Source organism: Panthera tigris, chromosome A1 (genome assembly GCF_018350195.1).
Source record: "Panthera tigris isolate Pti1 chromosome A1, P.tigris_Pti1_mat1.1, whole genome shotgun sequence".
Taxonomy (NCBI): domain Eukaryota; kingdom Metazoa; phylum Chordata; class Mammalia; order Carnivora; family Felidae; genus Panthera; species Panthera tigris.
In genome coordinates this window covers 94,157,164-94,184,855 of record NC_056660.1, presented here as the reverse complement: position 1 = coordinate 94,184,855, position 27,692 = coordinate 94,157,164, and the positions used below count along the sequence as shown (strand labels likewise).

The following is a 27,692-nucleotide window of genomic DNA, read 5'->3' as shown; positions in this document are numbered from 1 at the left end:
AATAAAAATAAATAAATAAATGCAGAGTTGCAGAATGGCCCATTGTTGAGTCGATGAATGAACCATAACTGACTTCATCGTTTTCCTATTAGGCATCGAAGTTGCTTCCAGCTTTCTGTTGTTATGAACAATGTTTTAACAACACCTTTATACATAGACTTTTCCAGATTTTGTGAACCCCACCCTTGACCCCCGAATGGATTGTCTCTTCTGCCTGCCTGGTGTAAGATCTTATATCATCTTCTAGGTGTCATTATAATCATACAAGTTAACTGTGATGAATGGGGCAAACACCTCTTCCTCAATATCCTTGAGGTCGATTCTCCTCTGGGCCTCCCACAAATTAATGCTTGTTCCAGCCTGTTCCAGTCTGCTGGAGGAAAACACTTGACAAAAATGTTAGACTTTTAGAAATTCATATCTAGCCACTACATACAGTGACTGGAGACAGGGAGTGTGTATACTCACCATTACTTTCTTCTGGTAGCTGTGAGATTATAGAGAAAAAGATCTACTACTATTAAATCTATTTTTATCCTAAGAAACACAACAGTATTTATTATAATCAATTTGCATGGACTATCACTGTGGTTAAAAGCACAGGCTTTGGGGGCACCTGGATAGCTCAGTCGGTTAAGCATCCAACTCTTGATTTCAGCTCAGGTCATGATCTCATGGTTGGTGGGTTCGAGCCTTGAGTCGGGCTCTGTGCTGGCAGCACAGAGTTTCTTGGGATTCTCTCTCTCCCCCCTCTCTCTTTGCCCCATCCCATTCATTCTCTCTGTCTCTCAAAATACAAAAATAAACTGAAAAAAAGAAAAAAAGAAAAAAAGAAAAACAGGATTTGGAATTGAGCTGCCTGGGTGTGAATCCTACCTTACCCTCTTTGGAACTGTGTTACTCATAAAAGGCAACCAACTTTATCTCTCTGAAACTCTGGTTTCTCCATCTAGAAATGGAGGGAAGAAAACTGTCCTCATGGGATTATTATCAGGACTAAATCAATTTACATAAAGTTCGTAGCACAGTGCCTGGCAAACAGAACATGCTCAGTGAGGGTTACTCACTCACAATTACTTATCAAAATTGTCACTATTATGATTTCTGTAGAGTTCGCTGAGGACTGAGTCAGATAATGGATACGACACTCCATAAACGGTAGTTGTCACGATGCTGCCTCGTAGATCCTCAATAATTTGTTGTGTGACTGCATGAAACTTACTTTACCAATGAGGAACTAAAGCTTAGAGGTGGGCAGCTTACAATGATTGTAAAAACAGAGTTAAGACGTGACTGTCTGCAAGGCTCCTATGTTCCTTTCCCTCCGCCAAGTCTGTTGCTTCCTTAAGCCAGAGAAAGAGAGACAGAAAAGTCAGTGGGTGGCAGCATCAGAGCTGGGGCTTCAGGGACCAAGAAACCAACCGGTGCCTGATGTTTTCTGAATCTGGGACCATGACCCATTCATAACATGTTTTAATGGCTTTCAGCTGAAATGAGACCAAGAAAGAAAAAAACGGGAATCTGATTCGGCATATGGTTCTGTGATTCTCTTCCCCAATGTCAATTTAATGACCAGATTAAAAGGAGGCCAAAGTTCTTGATCTCTCAAAGATCATTGAAATAAGGCTTTAAGCTTTTAAAACGCAAAGCTCACGGGAGATTCCTCAAGCGCCAGGATCTCACGCTCTTTTGCCCAGAGTTATATTCAGTCAGCTTCACAAACACTGAGAAATGTAGATTCAGAAAAGAGGTATTAAGAAAGCAAGGCTTATGGGGCGCCTGGGTGGCTCAGTTGGTTGAGTGTCTGACTTCAGCTCAGGTCATGGTCTCACAGCTCTTGAGTTCGAGCCCTGCGATCAGGCTCTGTGCTGACAGCTCGGAGCCTAGAGCCTGTTTCAGAGTCTATGTCTCCCTCTCTCTCTGTCCCTCCCCCACTCATGCTCACTCTCTCCTTCAAAAATAAGTAAACATTTAAAAATTTTTCTGAGGCACCTGGGTGGCTCAGTTGGTTTAGTGCCTGACTTTGGCTCAGGTCATGATCTCGCAGTTTGTTGGTTCAGGCCCTGTGTCAGGCTCTGTGCTGACAGCTTGCTCAGAGCCTGAAGCCTGCTCCAGATTCTGTCTTCCTTTCTCTCTGTCCCTCCCCCACTCACACTCTGTCTCTCTCAAAAATAAATAAACATTAAAAAAAAATTTTAAAGCAACGATTAAAACAAGTAACTAAATGCTACAAAAAGAAGCTAATCTTATCATATTTGCTTCAAAAACACCAGTAATATATTTTCATCAAATTTTCCCAGATATGATAATACCTTAGCCATTTCAATTGCATTAAGGGGTAATTGATTGATGGCAATGATATATTCCATTCAGCTAAGAAAATAAAGGATGAATCTAATTGTTTCGCAGGAATGGAACTTCTTTTCTTATTGAATCCAAGCAGGGTTAATTTGGGATACAACCAAATGCTTTCATAAACGTTTATGGATGACATAAACCATGCATAGATTCTAGCTTCTCAAAGAGAGATATAAACAATTTTGTAGGTATAGAGTATATTGAAAGGACTTTTGAAGACAACTGATGTTTACATATATAAAGTTTATCTAAATGGAAAGAGTCATATAATGAACTCTCTCACACACACACATCCCATTAGCTCTTAGAGGACAAGAACACTCTGAATTTTCTCTGCAGAGCACAGTGGGGTGAAGGCATGGGCTCGGAGTCAGAGAAACCTGGGACTGAACCTCATCTCTGACATCTAGTAGCCATGAGACCTTGAACAACTTACTTAATGCTCCCAAGCCACTTCCCTCTACTGGAAAATGGACAAAATGACAACTAGACTCCTATGATCGTTTTGAGAACTGAGTAAGATGAGGCACGTACGAAACTCACACTACCTGGGACATAAGTCCTAAGCGCTTGGTGTATAGGAAACGCAGTATTATTGCCATTATTATTGTCATCACCTTCGTCATCAGACTGGGCCCAGACAACTGGGTTATAATCACACTTCTGTCTCAATCATGCAAATGACTTGGGCAAGTCACTTGACCATCCAGTATTTTAGTTTCCTTATCTACATAATGATGTCCAACCCAGGGGAAGGGGGGCAGGGGCACCTCAGGGCAGCTGGACTGCGGGGTGGTGGGCGATTTATAGGAAGTCCACAAAGCATACGGTGGGTTGCATGGAACCAGGGTATTGCGGGGTGCCTGGGTGGCTCAGTCAGTTGGGCATCCGACTCTTAATTTCGTCTTGGGTCATTGTCTCACGGTTTGTGGGATGGAACCCCGCGTTGGGCTCTGTGCTGATGGCGTGGAGCCTGCTTGGGATTCTCTCTCTCCATCTCCGCCTGCCCCTCCCCCATGCTCACTCTCTCCCTCTCAAAATAAATAAATAAACTTTAAAAAAAAAAGAGGCTGCTACATCAGTGCTTCCCACAAACTGAATTCATGAATAGGTTAAAAAAAAGGGGGGGGGGTTAAATAAAGTTTCCATGGGGCCAAGTTAGGTTTTCCAATGTTTTATTCTGCCAAATTATCAGCAAAAAAAACCAGAATATCATCTACCTACCGTCTCCATCCTCTCATTAAAAAAAGAGAAATTTTATTGCCAATGTAATAGGAAAAACATAAGCTTAGAATCTCCTTCAAAGTGAGTACATTTAGCCTGTAATAATGACCTGGCCAGTGGAGATTAATCAGCCTTTCAAATATCAGTATACTGAGTGAGGATGGGGAAAGAAGAAAAGAGGCCAAAAACCAAGCTTGGAAACACTGGGGGGAAGGGATGAGGGACAGGACAGCAAAGAGCAGCGGGATAAGCAACCCTGAGCATCTGAAAGGTAAAGGCAGGGGTGCCTGGGTGGCTCGGTTGGTTGAGCAGCAGACTTTGGCTCAGGTCATGATCTTATGGGTTCGTGAGTTTGAGCCCCACGTCAGGTTTGCTGCTGTCCCCATAGAGCCCCGTTGGGATCCTCTGTCCCCCTCTCTCTTTGCTCCTCCCCTCCCCCCCCCACTCACGCACTCTCTCTCAAAAGTAAATAAACATTTTAAAAAATGAAAAGAAAGAAACAAAGATAAAGGGAGGCAGGGATAGAGGGGAAGCAAGGACCCCAGGCTGCTATAAAAAAATGAGGGACATGGCAAAGGATGATATTACATCTAAACATTTAAAGATCAAAGTCAAGTAAAATCAATTCGGCTTTATCATGACATTCTAAAAGCAGTACCTAATTAATCTACTTAAACGACCAGAAGTACAACTTATAGTTGAAATCACCAGATTTGCATATTCATGAAGTTATATTTTCATACTACTATTCATTGAAAATGTCAAAATACTATCAACTATAACATATATGCTATCAGCAACACAGCTGATATATAATTTAATAATATAATAACATATTATAAATATAACATTACATATTATATATTATATATATTTTATAAATACCATAAAATATTATATTATCCATACTATTCCATATGCTATCAGCAACATAGCTGATATATAATTTCACAATAATATAATATTATAAATATTGTAACATTACATATTATATATTACATATATATTTTATAAATACTATAAAATATTATATTATCCATATTATTCTATTTTATTTAATGATATTACTTACCATTAAAGTCAGAGACTACTAATTACAGCGGCTTTAGAATTTAGTCTAGGTAGGAATAAGTGAAAATGACCTAAAATCTGAGAGTAGGGGAATAAAATATGTATATATCTCATAAGGTGACATAATAAAATATTAGGCAACCCTTAAAAATCCTGTTTTCACGGAGGGTTGATGGGGGGTGGGAGGGAGGGGAAAGTGGGTGATGGGCATTGAGGAGGGCACCTGTTGGGATGAGCACTGGGTGCTGTATGGAAACCAATTTGACAATAAATTCCATATTTAAAAAATTCCTGTTTTCAAAAATGATATAATGATTTGTGGAAACTCTCTTGATACAATAGGTAGTACAGAAGGCATTACATGTTTCTGTGTAAAAAAAGTAATTCCCACTTTTACGAATATTTATAATGAGTAAAATCCTGGAAAAAGAAATCACAAAAAAGAGAACACTGATCACCTCTGGTATTACAGATAATTTAACATTCCCTATACTTTTCTGTATTTCACACACTCGAAACAATGAAATGCATTACTTTTATAATTAGGAGGAAAAAATATAAGTAAATTTAACAGACACACTTACTCTTCGGAATTTAGGATTGAAGTAGTTAATGACTCCAAATTCAAAATAAGATGCAAAACCTTCTTTGAGCCAGATATCATTCCACCAATTCATGGTAACCAGATTTCCAAACCACTTTTGGAGATGGGAGAAAAAAGAGCTTTCTTAAATTTGACTTAAGTAATATTTACTGTAATTGCATGTTAAATAAATGTAAGGTCAAAGACACAATTAAACTTTATTTGCCTTCAATAATCAAACTTGAAAATAGGACTCCAAAAAGCAGGTTGTTTCTTTAACATGAAGAGATGGCAGTCGTGCATTTCTCTGAAATAATTACTTCACATCCAAATGACTGAAAGCAATTTGTTTTAAAACTGTCAAGTTCAGGGGCACCTAGATGCTCAGTCGGTTAAGTGTTCGACTGCGGCTCAGGTCGTGATCTCATGGTTCCCAAGTTCGAGCCCCATGTCAGGCTCTGTGCTGACAGCTCAGAGCCTGGAACCTGCCTCAGATTCTGTGTCTCCCTCTCTCTCAGCCCCTCCCTCGTTCACGCTCGCTCTCTCTCAAAAGTAAATAAACATTAAAAAAAAAAACTGTCATGTTCAAAGATGAGGTAAGCTAGAGTATCATTTCCTAAACTGTCCACTTCCCCAAAAGTTACATTAAGTTAAATAAAGCAGAAGTTTGGAATGTTCACTTAACACCTACTAATTATAGCATCCTACAAATAGACTACATCAGGATTTTTCTGGAAGCAATTATGTTTCAAGAACATGTTTTGAGCTGTGCCATAGACAAATCGCTCATATGTTCTACAAAGTGGTCCAGCTGTAATTATTGTCTATTTGACCTTAACAGAAAGAAAGTGCCAAATGGACAATGCATAGAATCAGGAAAGAAGAACAGAATAATTTCTAAAACCAACTAATCCATACCCTAGTATTTAGTCAAGTTCTTATAACAGCTGTGTTATACTAATAGTCATCAGCCTGTCTTCCAAAACAATGTGTCGCTTGAGCAATCATAAAAAAATGTCATTTTGGGGGGGACTGATCAAAACTTGTCAAGGTTTGTTTTGACTACTCAACAAGGGGTTATTCTATCCTAGTAAATCACTCTTTCCCAAAACTTCTTATAGATCCACATAGCAAGAAGATAACAATTTCATAGCTTAGATCATTTCTTTCTTGACAAACTGGTATGAATGGAGTGGAGGTCAAAAAGCAGGTGTGAGAACCTCCATTAAACACACAGCAAAGCTTCTAAAATCACGGCGTGAAGGCACAGATCTAAAGAACTAACTCCTTGTTTACACTGATTTTGGGTATGCAGCTTGAGGATTGATAACTACTCATCCCACTGACATTAACATTGCTGACACCCCTTGAACCTCTCTTCAAAAAACAAAACAAAACAAAGTCTATAATGATGTACTGATGAAAGAAATGTGGATATCTTTCAGTGACCTTTTTGAATATCCCTTATTTTAAGATGGAATGAAAACAAATTATCATCCCTCTGGTTGACTTACTTCCCTTGAACAGGGCTCTGTGGAGCAAAGTCTACCTTTGGATATGAATAGTTGACCTCTGAATGGCCTGTAAGGTCTCATCTCTATGATCCATCACCAATAGTTCAAATCCACACAAGATCTGATTACACAGATCCTTCCTTCACTGTCCCACTTTTTGAATGATTTTTTAAAATCTGGTGTACCATAGGGGCACCTGGGTGGCTCAGTACGTTGAGCATCCAACTGTTGATTTCAGCTCAGGTCATGATCTCAGGGTTTGTTGGTTCCAGCCCTGCATCTGGCTCTGAGCTGACAGCATGGAGCCTGCTTGGGATTCTCTCTCTCTCTCTCTCTCTCTCTCTCTCTCTCTGCCCCTCCCCTGCTTTCTCTCTCTCCCTCCCTCTCAAAATAAATAAACATTAAATGAATGAATGAATGAATTAAAGTAATCTGGTGTACCATACAGTTTTTTGTTTTGTTTTGGTTTGGTTTTTGCTATCCTTGGTAGAGCAGCTGGAGAATATCTTCATGTGAAATAAGAAAGAACATTTTACCACATGCCTGATGTCCAATCTCGTGGGAGAGAATGAAGGAGATCACAGCCTTTTTGTCTGTTACTTGATCATTTGGTTGCATCAACAATAATGACTCATCGAATATCAATAGTCCCCAGTTTTCCATTGCACTGTTGTCAAAAGTAGGCAAGGCAATTATATCTAAGTGGATTTAAATGGAGGGAAAAATGAAATCATCTCTTCCAAAAAGTCTGAGATTTCCAGATATAAGTATGTCAAAATGAAATCATAAAATTACTGAAAGAAAATGCAAGTGAGTATTTTTCATCTGAGGGGAGAGAAGACTAATACCAAAGACAGAATCCAGAAAACAAATTGCTTTGATTATCTGAAAATCACATACTTTTGATAAGGAATCTGCACAGAGAACTCTCAAAACATAACTATAAAAAATAAACTTTTCAAACTTGGGAAACAACCCATCTGAAGAGACACTTTATGACATAAGATAGGCAAAAAGGAAATAGGCATATTAAAAGATGCCCAACATCATAGGTCATCAGAAAATTACAAATTAAAACAACGGGATACTACGACACAACTATTAGGATGGTTTAAATCCAAAACACACCAACAAATGCTGGAGAAGATACGGAACAACAGAACTCTCCCTCATTGCTGGCGGGAAGGCAAAATGGCATAGACGCTTTGGAAGACAGTTCGGTCGTTTCTTATAAAACTAAATAAAAGCTGACCATATAGTCTAGCAATTGAGCTCCAAAGTCCTTCACCCACGTGAGTTGAAGACTTAAGTCCACAAAAAAATAGCAAATGAATGTTTACAGCAGATTTATTGGTAACTGGGAAAAATCAGAAGCAACCAAGATGGATTTCAAAAGGCGAACGTATAAACAAACTTCAGTATATCCATCCATACCATAGAGCATCATTCATCAGTAAAAAGAAATGAGCTATCCAGCTATGAGAGATCACAGAGGAAATTTACACACAGATTGCTAAGCAAAAGACGCTAGCTGGGAAAAGCTATACAATGGTACCATTCCAACTACAGCAAAACCTTGGTTTGCGAGCATAATTCATTCCAGAAACACATTTGTAATCCAAAGCACTCGTGCATCCAAGTGAATTTCAGGAACCATTGGCTCAGTAGTGACCATGTGACGTTCAGCATCACGTACTACTCATATTACAGAACACTGCTCGTTGATCAAGTTAAAATTTATTAGAAATGTTTGCTCATCCTCTGGAACTCTGGAACAAGTTACTCGCAATCCAAGGTTTTACTTACAGAAAAGGTAAAACCAGAGAGACAGGAAAAAGATGTGTGGTTATCAGGACTCTGGGCAGAAGTGGGGGATGCATATGTAGAGCACAGGGGATTTTTATGACAGTGAAACTATTCTGTAGGATACTGTAATTTTGGACACGTGTCAATATACATTTGTCAAAACTCATAGAATGTCCAGCACCAAGAGTGAAACCTAATGTAAACTACGGGCTTTAATTAATGATATCGTATCAATATTGGTTCATCAATTGTAACAAATGTGCCACTCTAATGGAAGATATTTACAGTAGGATAAACTGGGGACGGGGGGAGGAGAGGAGGTAAATGAGAAAACCCTATGCTTTGTGTGTAATTTTCCGATAAACCTGCAACTGCTCTAAAAAATAGTCTAGTTACAATGAAATATTTTAGTTCACCAAAAGACACCATAAACAAATATGAAAGGCAAGCCACAAACTGGGAAAAATATTTGCAGCATATAGCACAAACAACTAGACAGTGTTTTTTTTCAATATTAAAAAAAAAACCTAACAAATTAAAATTTTAAAAAATGTGAACAGTTCACTAAACAATTAAAATAGTCAAAAATCTTACCTGAAACATTCAACTTCATTAATTATCAGAAACAAAAATTAAAACAATGATATAACTTAATCTTTCAAAGGTGTGAGAAGATTAATAATTAGTACTGTATTAGTATTAATAATTAGGTAAAGGAGAACTGACATAATGCCTGTTGATAAGGGTGTGAACTGCTACAATCTTTCCAGGACAATCCAGCAAAATGCTTTATAATTTTTAAAAATGTTCCTACGCTTTGGCTAAGTCATTTAACTTTTGGAATTTAGGGCAAACAGCACGGATATTTGTATACACTCCTTATGTTTTCTTTAGTGTTTCTTTTTTTTTTTAATTTTTTTTTTTAATGTCTATTTATTTCTGAGACAGAGACAGAGCATGAGTGGGGGAGGGGCAGAGAGAGAGAGGAAGACACAGAATCCGAAGCAGGCTCCAGGCTCTCATCCGGGGCTCGAACTCACAAACCGTGAGATCATGACCTGAGCCGAAGTCGGATGCTCAACTGACTGAGCCACCCAGGCGCCCCTCTTTAGTGTTTCTAAACTGGCCCAAAATGGGTGGGGGAGGGGAGGTGTAGAATTAGTCCAAATGTTCAACCACAGAGGATTAAATAAGTTATTTTGTCAAATCAATGTGTAAGCATTCTCTGTGTTTAAAATGACAATAGAGGGGCACCTGGGTGGCTCAGTAGGTTAAGTGTCTGACTCCTAGGCTCAGGTCAGGATCTCAGAGTTCCCCAGTCCGAGCCCTACCTTGGGCTCTGTGCTGAGCACGGAGCCTGCTTAAGATTCTCTCTCTCCCTCTTCCTTGGTCCCTCTCCCCTACTCGTGTGCATGTGCGCGCACACACACACACACACACACACACACTCTCTCTCTCTCAAAAAATAAAATAAAAATGACGATACAAAAGAATAGCTACCTGGACCATGTTGCTACATACAGTAACAACCTTTTAAAACAAACCAAAAAAAAAAGTCAAAGAACAGTCTCAAACTATGGTTCCATTTCCATTAAAAATAAACAAGCAGGGGCACCTTGGCGGTTCAGTTGGTTAAGCACCCAACTTTGGCTCTTTACTTACAGACCTTAGAATTGGAATTTCATTTAACTGTCATGTGTCAACAAAATAGTCTTCTTTTGATTTTTTAAACTCATTTAAAAATGTAAAGACCACTCTTAATTCGTGGGCCGTAGAGAAAAAGGCAGTGGGCCATATTTGATAGTTTGCCAACTCCTAATGGAGAATATTAGTAATAACTCATACTGTGATCCACTCCCCCCAGACCAACATCATCAGCACCATCTGGGAACTTACTAGAAATGGAAATTCTGGGACCAACTGCAGACCTAATGAATCAGAAATTCTTGGGACAGCAGCAACAATCTGTGTTTTAACAAGGCTTTCAGGTGGTTCCAATGCATGCTAAAGTTTGAGAACCACTGACTTACATCTTTCTTTGTGCTGCCTCTCAACTCACCCTTCAGTGTATTCTTCCAGAAGTTAAATTACTATCAGCAAGTTCATTTTTTTTTAACTTTAGAAAAAGTGTTTCACTTTCAATGCTACAGAGTTTTTCATTGTGTGAATGAACTGTAATTTATCTATCCATTTGCCTGTCAATGACCATTTTGGTTGCCTTCAGTCTGGGGCTATTATAAGAACTGTAGCTATGAACATTCTTGCACTTGTCTTCTGGTACACAAGTGATCAAATTCCTCTTGGAGATCTATTTAGAAATGGAATTATTGGGTTTTAAGATATTCTTTTTTTAACTAAAAAATATTTTTTAACATTTACTTATTTTTGAGACAGAGAGAGAAAGACAGAGTGTGAGCAGGGGAGGCGCAGAGAGAGGGGGACAAAGAATCCAAAGCAGGCTCCAGACACTGAGCTGTCAGCACAGAGCCTGATGCAGAGCTCGAACTCAAAAACCACAAGATCATCACCTGAGCTGAAGTCGGACACTTAACCGACTGAGCCACCCAGGCGCCCCTGGGTCTTAAGGTATTCTAATGATCAACACTGCAAGATGATAAATATGTTTCAAAGGTGTTGTAGCAATTGATACTCCCTTCCATTTTCTAACATTTGGCGTTTGTCACATGCCTCCTTTTTGATAAGTGAGTAGGTATAAAATGGGGCCTCACCATGGCCTTGGACATTCGTTTCTCAGTTACTAATGAGGTTCAATATCCCTTCATAAGTGTATTAGCTACATGTGTTCCTTTTTCTTTGTAACATCTATCCAGGTATCTTTTATTTTTTTCTACTGTATTTTCTTATTTATTTGTAGGTGTTCTTTATATATGTAGGCTACTCCCATTACCACTTCTTAACCCTCTTTCTTTTAAGACTTTTACTTAAGCCAGTACATTATCCCTTACTTGGTGATCTGTTGCTTTTGTTTCTACATATTGAAAGTATCACCCCAACTCAGCTACTTAAACAGAGAGCCCCAGCCACTTACTTCTTTTGTGTTCAAAAAGCACCTAGAGGGGAGCCTGAGTGGCTCAGTCAGTTAAGCGTCCGACTTCGGATCAGGTCATGATCTCACACTTTGTGGGTTCGAGCCCCACATCAGGCTCTGTGCTGACAGCTAGAGCCTGGAGCCTGCTTCGAATTCTGTGTCTCCCTCTCTCTCTCTGTTCCTCTCCCACTCATGCTGTCTCTCTCTCTCTCCTTAAAAATAAATAGAAACATTCCAAAAAAAATCTTTAAAAAAAAAGCACCTAGAAAAGTAATAGGTAACCAGTATTTGCTCCATAGATTCTCACTGATTATGGTCATTATTTCACTGTTTTATGATTTATATTGTACCTGAGTTTCATTGCTACAAAAAATACAAATCATGTGTGGATGTGTAGTATATATAGTTTGGACTCTGTTATTTAAAGTTAAAAGCACAGGGGCGCCTGGGTGGCTCAGTCGGTTGGGCGTCCGACTTCGGCTCAGGTCACGATCTCGCGATCCGTGAGTTCGAGCCCCACGTCAGGCTCTGTGCTGACAGCTCGGAGTCTGGAGCCTTTTCAGATTCTGTGTCTCCCTCTCTCTCTGACCTTCCCCCATTCGTGCTCTGTCTCTCTCTGTCTCAAAAATGAATAAACGTCAAAAAAAATTTTTTTAAGTTAAAAGCACAATTAAAACTTAGAAGAGAAGTTGCTATTCTAAAACTCTATAAATCTTTAAATGTCCACATTTATTCTTAAAAGCATCATGCCACTTCTTTCAAATCTTCTAACAACGCAGAGGCGCCTAGGTGGCTCAGTCGCTTAAGCATCCAACTTGGGCTCAGGTCATGATCTCATGGTTTGTGGATTTGAGCCCCGCGTTGGGCTCCGTGCTGACAGCTCACAGCCTGGAGCCTGCTTTGGATTCTCATTCATTCTCTCTCTCTCTCTCTCTCTCTCTCTCTCCCCCCCCCCAAAATAAACATTAAAAAAGAAAAAAAAAGTTACTGTCTACCATTCTAGAAGAAGAAGTCTCAGTAGGCTCTGTGTGCACAAAGAAAAAGACAAGCCGGATCCTGAACCCAAGTTACTCTTGATCTAATAAGAGAAACAATTAAGTTGTAGTTAAGTCAAGAGCTCAAATGGAGGGGTGCATAGGATGCTGTGGAAGCATGAGGAAAAGGGAATCAGGGAAAGCTTCCTGGAGGAGGAGGCACTGGGTTCAGAAACATACAAAGTAACAAGCTGGAGAGACTGCATTGCAGGATGTACAAAGTCCATGTGCAAGAGCCTGAGGGAGAGGAGAAGAGGAAGGTAGAGAGGGGACAGAGCGGATGCTAGGGCATCCTTCCAACTCTGAGGAGTTGCCAAAAGCCCTGAGAGTTTGGCCAGAGATGCACTGTTGTAAAGACAGGGCACAGGGTTTGGACTTTATCCTCAGGGCAACAGGAAGCCACAGAGAGGTTTTAAAGAGGACAGCAATATGTAATATTACAGTAACATGGTTGTCACGTTTTGCTGTGGAAAGATCCCCCGTGCCTCAGTGTTGCAAGACGGGCTCGAGGGGGCCAGCAGGGAAGGGGTGGGGACAATAATGAGGAGACTAACCGGAGGGAGGAGGTGCTTTACGGAACAGGGAACGGAGGGTGACTCTGGACCATTGTTTATGTAAATAAAGACAAATGGAACTTTCCTTGCCTAGACAAGTGTCACCGTGACAGCCTCCAGTCACAGATGTCTCCAAGCCCAGGCTTCTGATGCCTCCAACTCCCAGAAGGAGAGGTATCACTTCCGGAATCCCTGAATGGGCCAAGCCTGGTTTGCTCCCCGTTCCTCCCCAGCCAGAAGGCTCAAGCTGCCTAGACCCCTGGCTCGCCGGTGTTCAGGAGGCTTGAGCTCCTGGACAATTACTTCCTACCCTCTTCCACCATCAGCCGAGCTAATGGTGAAAAAGGCAGAGCACACTTTTTCCAAGACTTTGCAGAACAGGTCAGAGGAACAAGATACATTGACACGATACCAGAGACAGAGAAAACGCCGGACAGCTTTCTGAGCGGAGGGGCTCAACACAATTTTAAGGGCATACTGTACAGATCTAGGAGTAACAAAATGTCTCTATATTTCCTCAAGGACCGTATAGGGTTCACACGTGATTCCAAGTTTGTATGACAGAAAAGGACCCCCACGTCCTAATCCAATGACTCACAGCTAAAGAATATTAAAAAACAAACAGACATACAAACGCTACCCCCCATAAACCACCACCAACCTTATTCATGGGACATGGAGTAACTCACATAGGCTTGCTAAAAGGACCCAGAACTGTGTTGTCACACACACGCACTAGGAGAGGAAAGGACAGAATGCAGGAGGGACGGCAGCCTCTGTAGGGGGAGAGGCTGGCATCGAACACCCAGGAGGAATCTAAATGCTGAGAACACCTGCGGGCACTGGGCAGTGTATGGAGAAATAGCCGATAGGCCTCTCTGTGTTTGGGAAGGTGTCACACTTACGGATGGGACGTCCGCAGGGCTGCCTCTGACAGAGGCTAAGTGGTAACAATGGGTCAGGGGAGGCTCGTCTGTGTGCCCTTGACCTTAACCCAGGGCCCCAACAATAGGAAACCAATGGCATTGGAACAGAAGATGGCTCACCTGTTTTAGGAAGAGGGTAACTAATATTAAACAAATCTTCCAGAAAAGAGAAGATAGGACCTGTGATGTTCAAAGCAAAGGCTGCGTTTCCATTTGCGATGGCATCTTTCCGGGCCCAGATGCGTATCTAAATCAAAAACAATTAAGCAGTGATTAGGGAAAGCGGTAGTGAACTTTGGAAAGAGGCAGCCTGCATGGGCCAATTTTCTGATGCTCTCGAGTCAAAGACTTACCTTTCCAGAAGAAGCTACACGACGAAATGTTGATAGTTGACGAATCCTGAACAGCATGGAGGTTAAGAGTGCTGACCCCGTGCAGTCAAAAATCTGCATATAACTGTAACTTGTGACTCCCCAAAAACCTAACTGCTAACAGCCTACTGTTGACGGGAAGCCTTTACCGATAATGTAAACAGTAGATTAATGCATATTTTATATATGTATCATATATTGTAAACTTACAATAAAGGTAGTAAAAAGAAAAAGCAAATGTTATTTTCAAAAATCATGAGGAAGTTGGGGTGCCTGGGTGGCTCAGTTGGTTAAACATCCAACTTCGGCTAAGGTCATGATCTCACAGTTCGTGAGTTCAAGGCCCATGTTGGGCTCTGTGCTGACAACTCGGAGCCTGGAGCCTGATTCGGATTCTGTGTATGTCTTTCTCTCTGCCCCTCCCCCGCTTGCGCTTTGTCAAAAATAAAGTGCTAAAAAAAAATTTTTTTTTTAAATCTGTGTGTACACGGACCCACTCAGTTCAAATTTGTGTTCTTCAAGGTCAGCTGTAAATGTGTACATGCTCTGGAGAAAGTCCAGAAGGCTAGTCACTAAGATGTGAGCTGTGATTCTCTGGAAAGGGTGTTATTTAGTCGTGTTTTGTTTTGTTTTGTTTTTCACAATAACATGTGTAACTTTTGGAATTCAGAAATAATCTCTGGGATGGTATCTACCCCTACAGAAAATGTAGACTCTATCTTAGAGTAAGAAGTTATCTCAGACCCCTGCTTCCCTTTTTAGGACATGTTTCCAATGTTCCAAAACAGAACTGTGCAGTTAGCAGGGCTCACACAATATGGTACATTATGAAACACACCTGAGTTGTGCAAATTTAAAACGGTTTGTTAATGTTTTCAAGCTAAGATCATTAACAGTGTGATCTTGTTTTCAAAGTTTTTCAATAAGGTTAATTCCCCTAATTTAAAGAAGTGCATCACAAGTCTTATGATTTTACAGTTGTTGAACAAGGGAATTCTATTCTGTTTATGACCCCTTCCTCTGTAGCAGGTAAAGAGAAAGCCTTGCCACGTTTTGTTAGTTCAATGTAACTGTGTTGTTGTTTGGGGACTCGGGAATTTATTTGCGTGACTCAGTGGCTAATTTGCTCTTGTTATACTGTTCATTATTATTTTAATATGAAATCACTTTCTATCCCACACCACCACCATCGGAGCACTTTTTAATGGAGTCACTAACATTCATGCCGCAGAACATGTGTGAAACTCAGTAACCTTGTTACAAAAGTTAGCAATGAGGGCATGAGGGCAATTGTCCTGATGTGAACACAGTCGCTTTGAGAAAGGGTTCTCTGCAAAACATTAGAGAGAATGCTAGGAAAATGAGAAGCAGGGCAACGATATTTGCAGATGGCTGCAGCCCAAGAACACATCCACCTTAACTTCACTTTTATTTCTGCTGGAAAATTTGTCTTGAATTATGTGAACATTGCATTACGTGAGGTCTTCAGGAATGTTCCCCTTTCACAAAATGCAACCACCTGTTTTTGAGGCCTCCTACCTCGTTCTCCTCGGCCTCCCCCGTGCTGCAGAGGTCTCCTTATCTCGGAAGGAGGCCCCAGGATTCAGCCCTGCCCCTGTGCTACACCTACCCACCTTCCCCCCGCCCCCCTCATTTCTAACTCCAGAGGCAAGGGGAAGATTGCTGAACCAAAGCCTAAGCTACTGAGTGGAAAGAATAGTCCCCACTCCCCACATTCAAGATGTGTGCATTTCCACTGTAACCTATGGGAAAATAATCAAGCCTTTGTATATTTAACTCAACGTTTCCAAAGCCCCTCTCATAAACTACCATTTTATAAGCCAAAGGGGAGGCAAAGGATGGAGATTTCAAGCTGTGTGGGAAGGGGCAGGGAGCCCCCAGCAGGGCCGCCAGGAACACAAAATAGTGAGGAACACTTTGGAGATGCAGCCACAAAGTTCTTTCAACACCACGGCTAGTCCACCAGTGTATTCTTGTGGTTCTCCATGAACACAGTGGACCTTACCGCCTGAGAGAGGAGTACCTTTACACATGCCCGTGTGTGCTAAGCTCTGTTCAAAGTATGTGATTTTCAGGTGGCTCAGTCTGTTGGGCATCTGACTTCAGCTCAGGTCATGATCTCACGGTTCGTGGGTTCAAGCCCTGCGTGGGCTGTGTGCTGACAGCTCAGAGCCTGGAGCCTGCTTCAGATTCTGTGTTTCCCTCTCTCTCTGTCCCTCCCCCACTCATCCTCCTCTCTCTCTCTCTCTGTCTCTCTCAAAAATACATAAACTTAATATATATAATATACATATATATATATATATATATATATATATATATATGATTTCCATCCTTAGTTACGTTTCCACGTTTATCCTGATGTCAACAAGGATTTAACTGCATTTTCAGTTTTACTAAATTTTTATCTCTTACTTAATAAGCAACTCTTCATATACTCTGGACACTATTCCAAGAGTACATTCTGGCTCCCCTGTAGACTATGGTGGACTCCTTCCCTTTGCAGAGCTGAGCCATCGCCAAATGCAGCATTCCGCTGATAAATTCATCCCAAATTTCAATTTTCTGGCTAAGAACATGACCTCCTCAGGCATGTTCCATTTCCTCTCTGCTTCCAACGGCAGCTGGTTTTCTTTTCAGGGCTGTCCTTCACCAAGAAACAGACCTGTCCCTTTTGTAAGACGTGGTTGCAGTATGGCAGCATTGAGATGGGCAAGCCACTTGAGATATGGATACTGACACACCACCTCGGGTCACTCGTGAGCTCCGGGGCTCGGCTCCTTCATGCCAGGCACAAAGCACGCGCTTCTAAATAGTGCCCAAGGGGGCTCCTGGGTGGCTCTCTTGGTTAGGCGTCCGACTTCGGCTCAGGTCACAATCTCACGGTTTGTGAGTTTGAGCCCCGTGTCGGGCTCTGTGCTGACAGCTCAGAGCCTGGAGCCTGTTTCAGATTCTGTGTCTCTGTCTCTCTCTACTCCTCCCCTGCTCACACTGTCTGTCTGTCTGTCTGTCTGTCTCTCTCTCTCTCTCTCTCTCAAAAATAAATAAACATTGGGGCGCCTGGGTGGCTTGGTCGGTTAAGCGTCCGACTTCGGCTCAGGTCACGATCTTGCGGTCTGTGAGTTCAAGCCCCGCGTCAGGCTCCGTGCTGACAGCTCAGAGCCTGGAGCCTGTTTCGGATTCTGTGTCTCCCTCTCTCTCTGACCCTCCCCCACTCACACTCTGCCTCTCTCTCTCTCTCTCTCTCTCTCTCTCTCTCTCTCTCTCTCTCTCTCAAAAAACAACAACAGGGGCGCCTGGGTGGCTCAGTCGGTTAAGCGGCCGACTTCGGCTCAGGTCATGATCTCGCGGTCTGTGAGTTCGAGCCCCGCGTCGGGCTCTGTGCTGACAGCTCAGAGCCTGGAGCCTGTTTCGAATTCTGTGTCTCTGTCTCTCTCTACTCCTCCCCTGCTCACACTGTCTGTCTGTCTGTCTGTCTCTCTCTCTCTCAAAAATAAATAAACATTGGGGCGCCTGGGTGGCTCGGTCGGTTAAGCATCCGACTTCGGCTCAGGTCACGATCTCGCGGTCCGTGAGTTCAAGCCCCGCGTCAGGCTCTGTGCTGACAGCTCAGACCCCGGAGTCTGTTTCAGATTCTGTGTCTCCCTCTCTCTGACCCTCCCCCGTTCATGCTCTGCCTCTCTCTGTCTCAAAAATAAATAAACGTTAAAAAAAAACTTTTTTTTTTAAAAAATAAACATTAAGAGAGATTAACACACTAAGTCGTGCCCACAATTTCTGGCTGTGTTCGGCGTGGCCTGTGTTCCATCTGTGGATATCAAGGATCTACCAGTGATTCTTCAGGCTGGAGCCAACAGTTGAGGAAGATAAGCTGTGGTCTCCGTCTAACACGTTGTTATTAATGCGTCCTCCAGAGGAGCAGCTCTGGGTGATTCTCCCCCTGGCGACAGACTTGGCTCATGCACAGCTTCGTTATCTCCACAAGTCAGCGGGACAAGCCTGGGAGATCTGGGGCGGGCCCAGGAGAGAGTCTCAGATGGGACTGTGGGGGCCTGATTTTCCTCAGCTCTGTGAAGTCCATCTGGCAAGCAAGACCCCAGCCTACGGAATCGGCCTTCCCTCCACACTGCAGAAGGGGCAGTGAACCAGCATGTAAAGTACTTGTCACAGCAGCCCTGACATTTTCCTAAAGAATTATTATTTTTTGAAGTTTATTTATTTATTTATGTTGGGGGGGGGGGCAGAGAGAGGCGGTGGGGGGGGGAGAGAGAGAGAGGATCCCAAGCAGGCTCTGTGCTGCCAGCACGGAGCCCAGCGTGGGGCTCGAACACGTGAACCGTGAGATCGCGACCTGGGCTGAGATCAAGAGTCAGACGTGTACCCGACTGAGCCACCCAGGTGCCCCATTCCGAGAGGATTATTATGTGATGAGGCTGTAACTGGGTGAAGACTGGGTATTTCAGGACAAAGCGCCCACTTCGTACAACTGTGGGGAGGTGCCGGGTGTCTCAGAGTTGAGGAATCCAGCGGGGCTCCTTCTCGATGGGGCCATACCTACCTACAGGTATCCACCCTGCAGGCACTCTGTCTGCCATTACAGTTGTTCCCAGCTGGTGTCCCTTCTGGTCGGTTGGTGCCCAGACTGCCAGACACTTGGATTATCACCCCCACTTCATGAATGGCATCGGCTACACAACAGGTAAACCTGAGCTTCGAGGTGCTAGTTTGGCAGCTCCCCTGTGTTCTGAAAGGTGCCAACAGCCCAGGAAGAGGGGGCCCAGAACCTACCTTGAGTGCAGCCTTTCCACAGAGCCAAAAGGGAGAATGGTGGCGTCCCATCTGCAAAGCCACCCTAAGGGTTTCAACAGGGCTTGGAAAAAGTCAGAGGGGCCACCAGGAGGTGACGATGGGAAATGTAGGCATAACCCCTGGATGCAGAGAGAATGGATGAACCACCTGTGGCCAGTATGAAGGCACCCTTACCTGCAGAATCTTCCTCACTCACCTCTTGGCCCCTTTCAGTTCTGCTGACGTGGTCATAGTCACATATGGCCAACGCGACTAAATAAGTTGGCATGTGGGGAGTGGTGGAAAAGGTGGTAACAGTCCACACGCTTCCATTCACGTCTCTTTTTTCAGACTGACCTACGGAAATTGGTTTTAGTCCAAATCACTGTTAAACCTAAGCAGTAATAGCTACCTTTGAAACAATGTGTGGAGTTGACTGTCACCCATAGTCTAGCAGTGTGGATTTCTGCACCCCTAAGCCTGTCAAAACCATATTAAGTGAAATAAGTCAGGGAAAGACAAACACCATACAATTTCACTGACATGTGAAATTTAAAAGGTAAAACACATGAACAACAACAACAAAAAAGCACAGACTCAGAATACAGAGAATAAAATGGTGGTTGCCAATGGGGAGGGGGCTAGGGAGATGAGCAAAATGGGTAAAGGAGATTAAGAGCTACAAACTTCTAGGTTATAAAACCAATTCCACGGGGAAAGAATGTACAGCATAGAGAAGTCTGTCATTAACAGTCCTAACTTTAGGGGCGCCTGGGTGGCTCAGTCAGTTGAGCGTCCGACTTGGGCTCAGGTCATGATCTCGCGGTCTGTGAGTTCAAGCCCTGCGTCGGGCTCTGTGCTGACAGCTCAGAGCCTGGAGCCTGCTTTAGATTCTGTGTCTCCCCCACCCCTCCCCACCCCTCCCCTGAATGTGTGTTTCTCTCTCTCTCTCTCTCTCTCTCAAAAATAAAGATTAAAAAAATAAAAGTCCTAACTTTGTATGGTGAGCATTGCATAATACATAATTGTTGAATCACTATGGTATACACTTGCAACCAATGTAATCTTGTACGTCAACTGTACTTCAATTAAAAACAAACAAACAACGGGCACCTGGGTGGCTCAGTAGGTTAAGCATCTGACTCTGGATTTCATCTCAAGTCACGATCTCATGGTTAGTGAGATTGAGCACTACATCTGGCTCTGCGCTGATTGGGTGGAGCCTGCTTGGGATTCTCTTCTCTCTCTCTCTGCCCTTGCCCCACTTGTGCTCTCTGTCTCTCTCTCTCTCAAAATAAATAAATAGACATTTAAAAACAAACCGCATTAGGAAGGTCTAAGGACAGCCTCTTTGCTCCGAATCAGTATCTTAAATAACACGGTCTTGACTGAGGACCTAATCCATGGGCACCTCAAGTGACGCCCACCACCCATCTCTCATCTTTTCCATCTACTTCTACTGTTTCATTGACCAGGCCACCTCTCATGATGCTTAATCTAGAGCCTATGACAGGTCATAGAAGGATAATTTTGCCATTGCTAGGTTTCAGCAAGATCTTCAGTAGAGGCAAGCTGGGCCTTCCAAGCCGAGGGCAGGTATTTGATGTGAATCGGGCTGGCAAACATTAACAGGGCAGTGGTGGGGACCATGGCAAGTCTGGGGGGGAGGCGTCTGCAGGGGACAGTCTCTCGTGAGCTGTAACTATTGCTGTCACAAAGGAGCTGCAGGCCCTGCGTTGTTAGATCTTCTAAGTTTACAAGGGAGTAAAAATCTTGATGTTTATGAGAAATCTCTGGATTTTTAAAAGTTCAATCAGAAGGAAAAAAAAATCACGCAAGCCAAATGAAACACATCTGTGTACCAGATTCAGCCTAAGTCCACGAGCTTATCACTAACGATCAATGTTGAAGCCCAAACTAGTGGGCAGACAGGCTACCAAAGTAGAACGAAATGGTGTCCCAGATTCCTGTGCAAAAAGAATCAGGACTTGCCATCTCTAAAATGTGGGTGCTGATACGTACCCCATGTGACTGCTCTCCCTAATTATAATACGCTACCAACACACAGCCTAGAAAAGCCATTGCTATAAAAGCTATTAAAGAGTTAAATATATATGTATGTGCGAGTATACACATATATCTGTAGGTCCATATATACGCACACTATTGTAATTAACATATTCACACATATCATGACAGGAAATCTTACTTACCTAGCTTTGGCATATTGGAAAGGGCCCCATAGCTTGGATGATGAATAATTGTAATATTAAAGGTTGCCTTTAGAGCTGGCTCATCAAAACAAGGAAAAACACTCCTGGCAAATGTTGGCTCCATCTGAGATGCTAACAGGGCCCTGTAACACATTTGGGGGGGAAAAACCCTATTTATTTTTATTTCAAGTTAGTGGACACACACACAAAAATATTGAGGGATGATGGCTTGTAATTATATTCAGGAAGGAGCTAGAACATTTCCCCTCATCTTCCGCACTGCCTTCCAGTTAAAACACACACACTCCCGAGGCTCACCGCACCTTGCAATTCTTGTAAGACCTAAAATACAAAAGACCTATTTAATTTTCAACCACAAAATACTATTTACTTCATTACATCATATGCCTTTAAAACCTTCTGCGAACAAAATAGGAACAAATATAGCAAATGTGCAATGGCAGGCTTTTGAGAACCAAGTATTTTTTTAAGCTAGGATTTCTTTTTGGGGAACGGACTATTCCTTTCATCTTCCACCAAAGTGTAAGCAGTGTGTGCTGAAGAATGCATTTTTTTAAACATTTTCTTAAAGTTTATTTATTTATTTTAAGAGAGAGAGAGAAAGCGCAAATTGGGGAAGGGCAGAGAGAGAGAGAGAGAGAGAGAGAGAGAAGGAGAGAGAATCCCAGGCAGGCTCCACGCTGTGAGTGCAGAGCCTGATGTGGGGCTCAAATTCACGAACCGTGAGACCATGACCTGAGCTGAAGTCAGATGCTTAAGTGACTGAGCCACCCAGGCACCCCAAGAATGTCCACATTTTTATCTTTTGCTCACCTGTTCTTCTGGGTTGAAAACTTAGAAAATGTTTTATTTTGCAGCCCCTTGGGGGTAAACAATACAGGTGCGTGTCAAGTGGAAAAGATAATTTTTGTTTCCAGGTGGGTAGATTTATCAAATCCCTTCTGCTCCTTCCCCCCATCTCCATGGAAAATTTTTTAAAAAGTGGCATTATCTCACAGTGCACTGGTGATTTATGGAGAATAGTTTAGGGTCAAGAGTGTCCTGAGCAAATGAGGAGATGGTCAGGTTCATTCTGTGTCAATGGGGCCTAAGTCTGACAGGACATGGGGCCTAGCTAACAACTCTCCTCAGAATAAACCTGTGGAATCACTAAGACTCAGTCACCTGGGGTGGGGGTGGGGTTTGGGGTGGGGGTGGGGGGTTCCTGAGCGGCTCATTCAATTAAGCGTCTGCCTTTGGCTTAGGTCATGATCTCACAGTGCACAAGTTCGAGACCCACACTGGTCTCTCTGCTGTCAGCATGGAGCCCTCTTCAGATCCTCTGTCTCCCTCTCTCCCTGCCCCTCCCCTCCTAGCTCACTTTCTCTCTCTCTTTCTGAAAGAAAGACAGACAGACTTAGAGACTTGGGAACCTGTTTTGGGAGGACAACTGTGGATGCTAATTCTTTTTTTTTCTCCTAAGACCCTGAGACTTAGTGTCCCTGAAGCATTTACTCTTACTTCAGGCCCAGCTCTTAGATAAGTAACAGGGGAATTCAACAGGGTGCCACAAGAGAGTATGGTCCCTCCATCACCACCACCCACCTCTGGGATCCCTCCTCTACCACGATAAGGCCTCTACTCACATGAAAATTCACAGGCAACGATCAGCACGTTCAAAAGCCACCCACAGTCAGCTAACTGGATGTGTTCATCACCTCACCGTGACCAAAGTGTAATTTTCAACAAGCCTTCCCTACTTGCAGCTTCCCACTGTATGTTGCTCTTGCTTGCATGGACTGGAAGGTGGCCTGTGAACTCTGATACCAGCCACTTTGTCTGCAGGACTCTGTTCCATCTCCTGCTAGCTGAGTAATCCTGGACAGATCCCACATTCCTGCCGAGCCTCAGTTTCCCCATCCAGAAAGCAATGGCACTACCAACCTTTTATTGCTGTTTGAGCTTTCACATTATTACTAGCTGAATGTATCAACAAACCACCTCTGAATTCTGCTATATTCCTTGCAACCTCACAAACTGCTCTCCACGTAGATGAACTATAGAATTCAAGGAGATGGGGCGCCTGGGTGGCTCAGTCGGTTAAGCGTCTGACTTCAGCTCAGGTTATGATCTTGTGGTTCGTGAATTCGGGCTCCCCATGGGGCTCTGTGCTGACAGCTCAGAGTCCGGAGCCTGCTTCAGATTCTGTGTTTCCCTCTCTCTCTGCCCTTCTCTCACTTGAGCTCACTCTCAAAAATAAACATTAAAAAAATTTTAATATTAATTAATTTATTTTGAGAGAGAGAGCGAGCATGAGTGGTGTAGGGTCAGAGAGAGAGAATCCACGCTGTCAGTGCAGAGCCTGATATCGTGCTTGATCTCACGAACCATGAGATCATGACCTGAGCAGAAACCAAGAGCTGGGACACCTAACAAACTAAGCTACTGAGGTGCCCCCCAAAATGGATTCTAACAGGGATAAAGACATCCAACAGAATTGAAAAAGGAGCCCCTGAGGTGACCATGACTGAGTCATCTAGGGTTGGGAGAAACAGCCCCCTTGGAAGTTCATGCCTGGCCTCCATGAGGCCTGTGACCCCCCTGGAATTGTAGGCCATTTTGTACTAATGGTAATAAATTAGCCTGAAAAAGTATAATGTAGAGTGAAAAAGCACAGCCAATTTTATAAAACATGCTTATCCATCTGGAAAGCCACCACATGCCTATTGTTTTTGTAATAGAAACTATAAAACATAAAGCTTGGTAACATCTCCACTGCCATGACCTCACAAATCATAGGCCTCTCAAGGAAGCTGCAAGGTCAAGAGAGAAAATCAGACTCTTCAAGGAAGTGGGAAAGTTTTAACCTTCTCAAAGGGGGCTACAGGTTCAAAAAGGCTAAGAGACATCAGCTCAGAGAGTCACCACTTTAAGCAAATAGCAAGCAAGTGCCTTCCTATTCCATGATTCAGGCCTCTTGAGAGGTGAAATAGAAGAGACTCTTGGATTTTACTCAACTATTTCCCTCCCTGGTTTTATACAAACAAACAAAAAGGGAAAAAAGTCCCTACAACACACAGCCCTTCTGGCTCGCAGTCCTAACTGCAAAGGTCAGGGCCAGCCAGCAACACACACGATCTGGTTATGCCACATCTGGGAACTCAACACTGGTATTTATTTCCCTTCTCTCTCTCTCTCTCTGCTTTGGATTCAAGCAACCCTGTAAAGATATCTTGACCTCAGAAAATAGAACCATCCACCCTCTGCTCCCTTCAAACCTCGCCGAAACATGCTATTATGGTGCCTGACAAGTCTGGGTTTAGCGCGGTCAGTTGGTGAGGGAGTTAATTTGGGACAATTTGTCCCGTAGCAGCTCAGTATTGCAAAGCCACTCTCCTGCCCTCTTGTGTGGCCAGGGAATCATGGGCTCACCACTTTCTTGTGCTAGAAGAGGGCTTAGGGGTCAAGACCACATGATATCCTTTGGGATCCATCTACTGCCATATAAAAAATATCCACTCATTCATTCCAAGTCATTGTATGAACTCTGCCTACAGCTCTAGCTAACAAGTGCTACATGACATAACTGGTCAAGGGTTAAATAAGACCGGAAAGCTCGTCTCCCCAAGTTGTTTTTACACAACAACACCCTCAGAAATCAAAATGTTTTAGTAAAGACGCATATTACACCACTGGACTGTGGTTCAAGGATTGGCCCATGAATCATGTTTGTTTATTACTTGTGTCATAGGATCTTAAAGCTGAAGTTTCCACCAGGCAACAAAACACAATAGACGTGCAATCCCAGAGACAGGTGCCAAACCACCTTATGAAAGTTTTCGGAGTAGACGGCCTTGAGGACCTGGGGCCCTTCTGGGGCCTCTGGGCTCCACCAAAAACACATGGAAGGAAGGTCAGGCAACGGAGGCCAGAGATGAGAGGAGAGATTTCTAGGTGGGGGGGAGGAGGTGGTGCGGGTTAGCCAAGCTTCTTGATCTCAGGGTTCTGGGAGGAAGGAAACCCCCTAACTGGGGTGAGCCATGGGGGAGAAGATCCCTCAGAGAGCAGAAGCAGAGAGACTCAGAGCCTGGTACCCAGCTTACTGCTGGGAAAGCCGAAACTGACCCCGGTCGGAGTTGAACTCCCACCAGTGGGAATGTAAAAGGCAAAAGGAAAGGCGTTGGAGGTGGAACCAGAAGAATACTCTTGCCTTGGGACCCACGTGAGCCCCAAGCCAGGGATTAGGAGTGTTCCTTGGAACAGCTGTGGGCCCTGAGACTCGGACTGAGCCAGGACGGGGACTGACTTGGGTTCTGTCCAACAGGGCCCACCTGCATGAAACTAGAAGAGCTTGGAGATGCACTCCTCCGTGTCTAGGGGCTGAGGAAGGGGTCACTAGTGACCACCAGAATGGAGAACTAGAGGCAGCATTCTGCAGGGTCAAGAACATTGTAGTAGAAAGGGAAACAGTGAGAAAATGACATCTCAAGGGAAAAAGGTATATGCTAGGCCAGAGTCAGGACAAACAGCAAGAGTGCTGGCTCAGGTGAGAACTGCCCTACGTGTCACCTCTCCATGTCTCCCCCAGACCCACCGGATCTGGTCGGGGTGTAGAAGCAGCTCTCAAGATAAAGGCGGGTGGGGGGGGGGGGCTAGAACCCTGAGGTGGAGAAAGGGAAGGAAGCACCACTACCCCTGACCGACTGCAGGCTTCTAACCCGAAAGCCCACCCAAGCTTGAGGGAGGGAGGGTGGAGGGAGAGAAAGGGAGATTTAACAGCTAACTCAGTTCAAAGCTTTCAAAAGCTTTGACACAGGATTGGATGCTCAAATTTTTGTATCTGGACAGTGTTTGTGACTTAGGGAATGTAGCTCATCTGTCACCTAAGAATGAACAGTAAATTATGGGGCTGTTAGAGTATTTAAGCAGGAGCAGGAAAGATGATCTCTGAGACTAAATTGTAAAAGCACAGTGGGAGAAACACAGTTGCTGAACTGGGAGGTGTGCCTTTTCGATAGGCTGGTTACACTTGCTTGCAAAAGATACAGGATCTGAATCTTGGATGAGCAAAACCATCTCCCAGAGAAGACAGCTGGGCCTCGTGAGACATGTGGGCTCAACACCTCTATAGGATAACGAAATGACCTCTTTTATCTGTGACACCAGTGAGATCATGTGCTCGGTATTTGAGTTCACTGACCTTGTTTGGATACTTCTAAATTCTTTCCTAATATTGCTCAAATTTCTCTCTTGTGTGTCATTCTCTGAGGCTGGTGCCAGATTTCCTAGCATAAACAGCAACTGGAAGGACGTCTTTTCCAGTTCTCTGTTCATTCTTTCTACACCTGCACATGCTGATGGATTTTAATCACGCGGTTCTCCCCTTAACAGGTCCCAGATAAAAATCCTAATTTTCTCCAGCCATTTCACACTAGTGAGCTGCCCTCATCTCTTAATTTTCCTACTCTCATTCCCCTGAATACCTCCCTGTTCTGCCTTATATTTATACAGGACATGGCATGATTGGAAATGCAACGAGTATTCTTAAAGGACACTTTGAACAACAATGGGATTACAAATTCTTTCTTTCACGGAATTTCCAAAGTGAAAGAGACCTTGGAAAGTCCCATCTCGATTTATAGATGTGGAAGCTGGCACCCCGGGGAATTTATATAACTGGTTAGACAACTAGTAAGTGGCAGGGGTCGGGGGTAGTACCGGAACGAAGGCTCCAGCTTCCCAACCTGGGGTCCTTTCCAGCTAGCTCCCTCTCCTGGGATCCTTTTAGGTGCTTCGTAGAACACCATGTAATAGAAACTATGAGCAGACCAAGATATCATGAGGAAGAACTGAGGATTAACTTTATACTTAATAACATTACCAAATCTAGAGATGATGAGACTTCTGTAGTACCACAGGCTAGAATTAGCCTTCTGCTGAAAACAACTAAAAATTCTGATGAAATATATGAAACAACTGTTTTCAGACATTAGGTAACAGGAAGCACTGGACTGTGATTTCCAAGAGAAGAGAAACAAAAGATGTGAACTCCATAATCACCTCGCCTACCTGGATGTAATTTCTCAACTGCAGCACAAGGAAAGGGAACAAAAACAGAGTGCAGTGGTCTCGTTGAATTGAGGAGGCTATGACTGATGCTCAGGGAGACCTAGATAGCTA

The 27,692-nt window shown here is 43.3% G+C and overlaps 1 protein-coding gene across 1 annotated transcript in view; it reads right to left on the bottom strand.

Moving 5' to 3' along the window:
- Positions 1-27,692, bottom strand: part of LVRN (laeverin) — a 78,074-nt gene that overhangs the window by 36,658 nt on the left and 13,724 nt on the right. The window contains exons 2-6 of the mRNA XM_042982616.1: positions 21,513-21,655; positions 19,517-19,656; positions 14,240-14,366; positions 7,294-7,448; positions 5,238-5,351 (exon numbers count right to left, since the gene is read on the bottom strand). Coding sequence (XP_042838550.1) covers positions 5,238-5,351; positions 7,294-7,448; positions 14,240-14,366; positions 19,517-19,656; positions 21,513-21,655 — 679 coding nt within the window. The remainder of the gene's footprint in view (positions 1-5,237; positions 5,352-7,293; positions 7,449-14,239; positions 14,367-19,516; positions 19,657-21,512; positions 21,656-27,692) is intronic.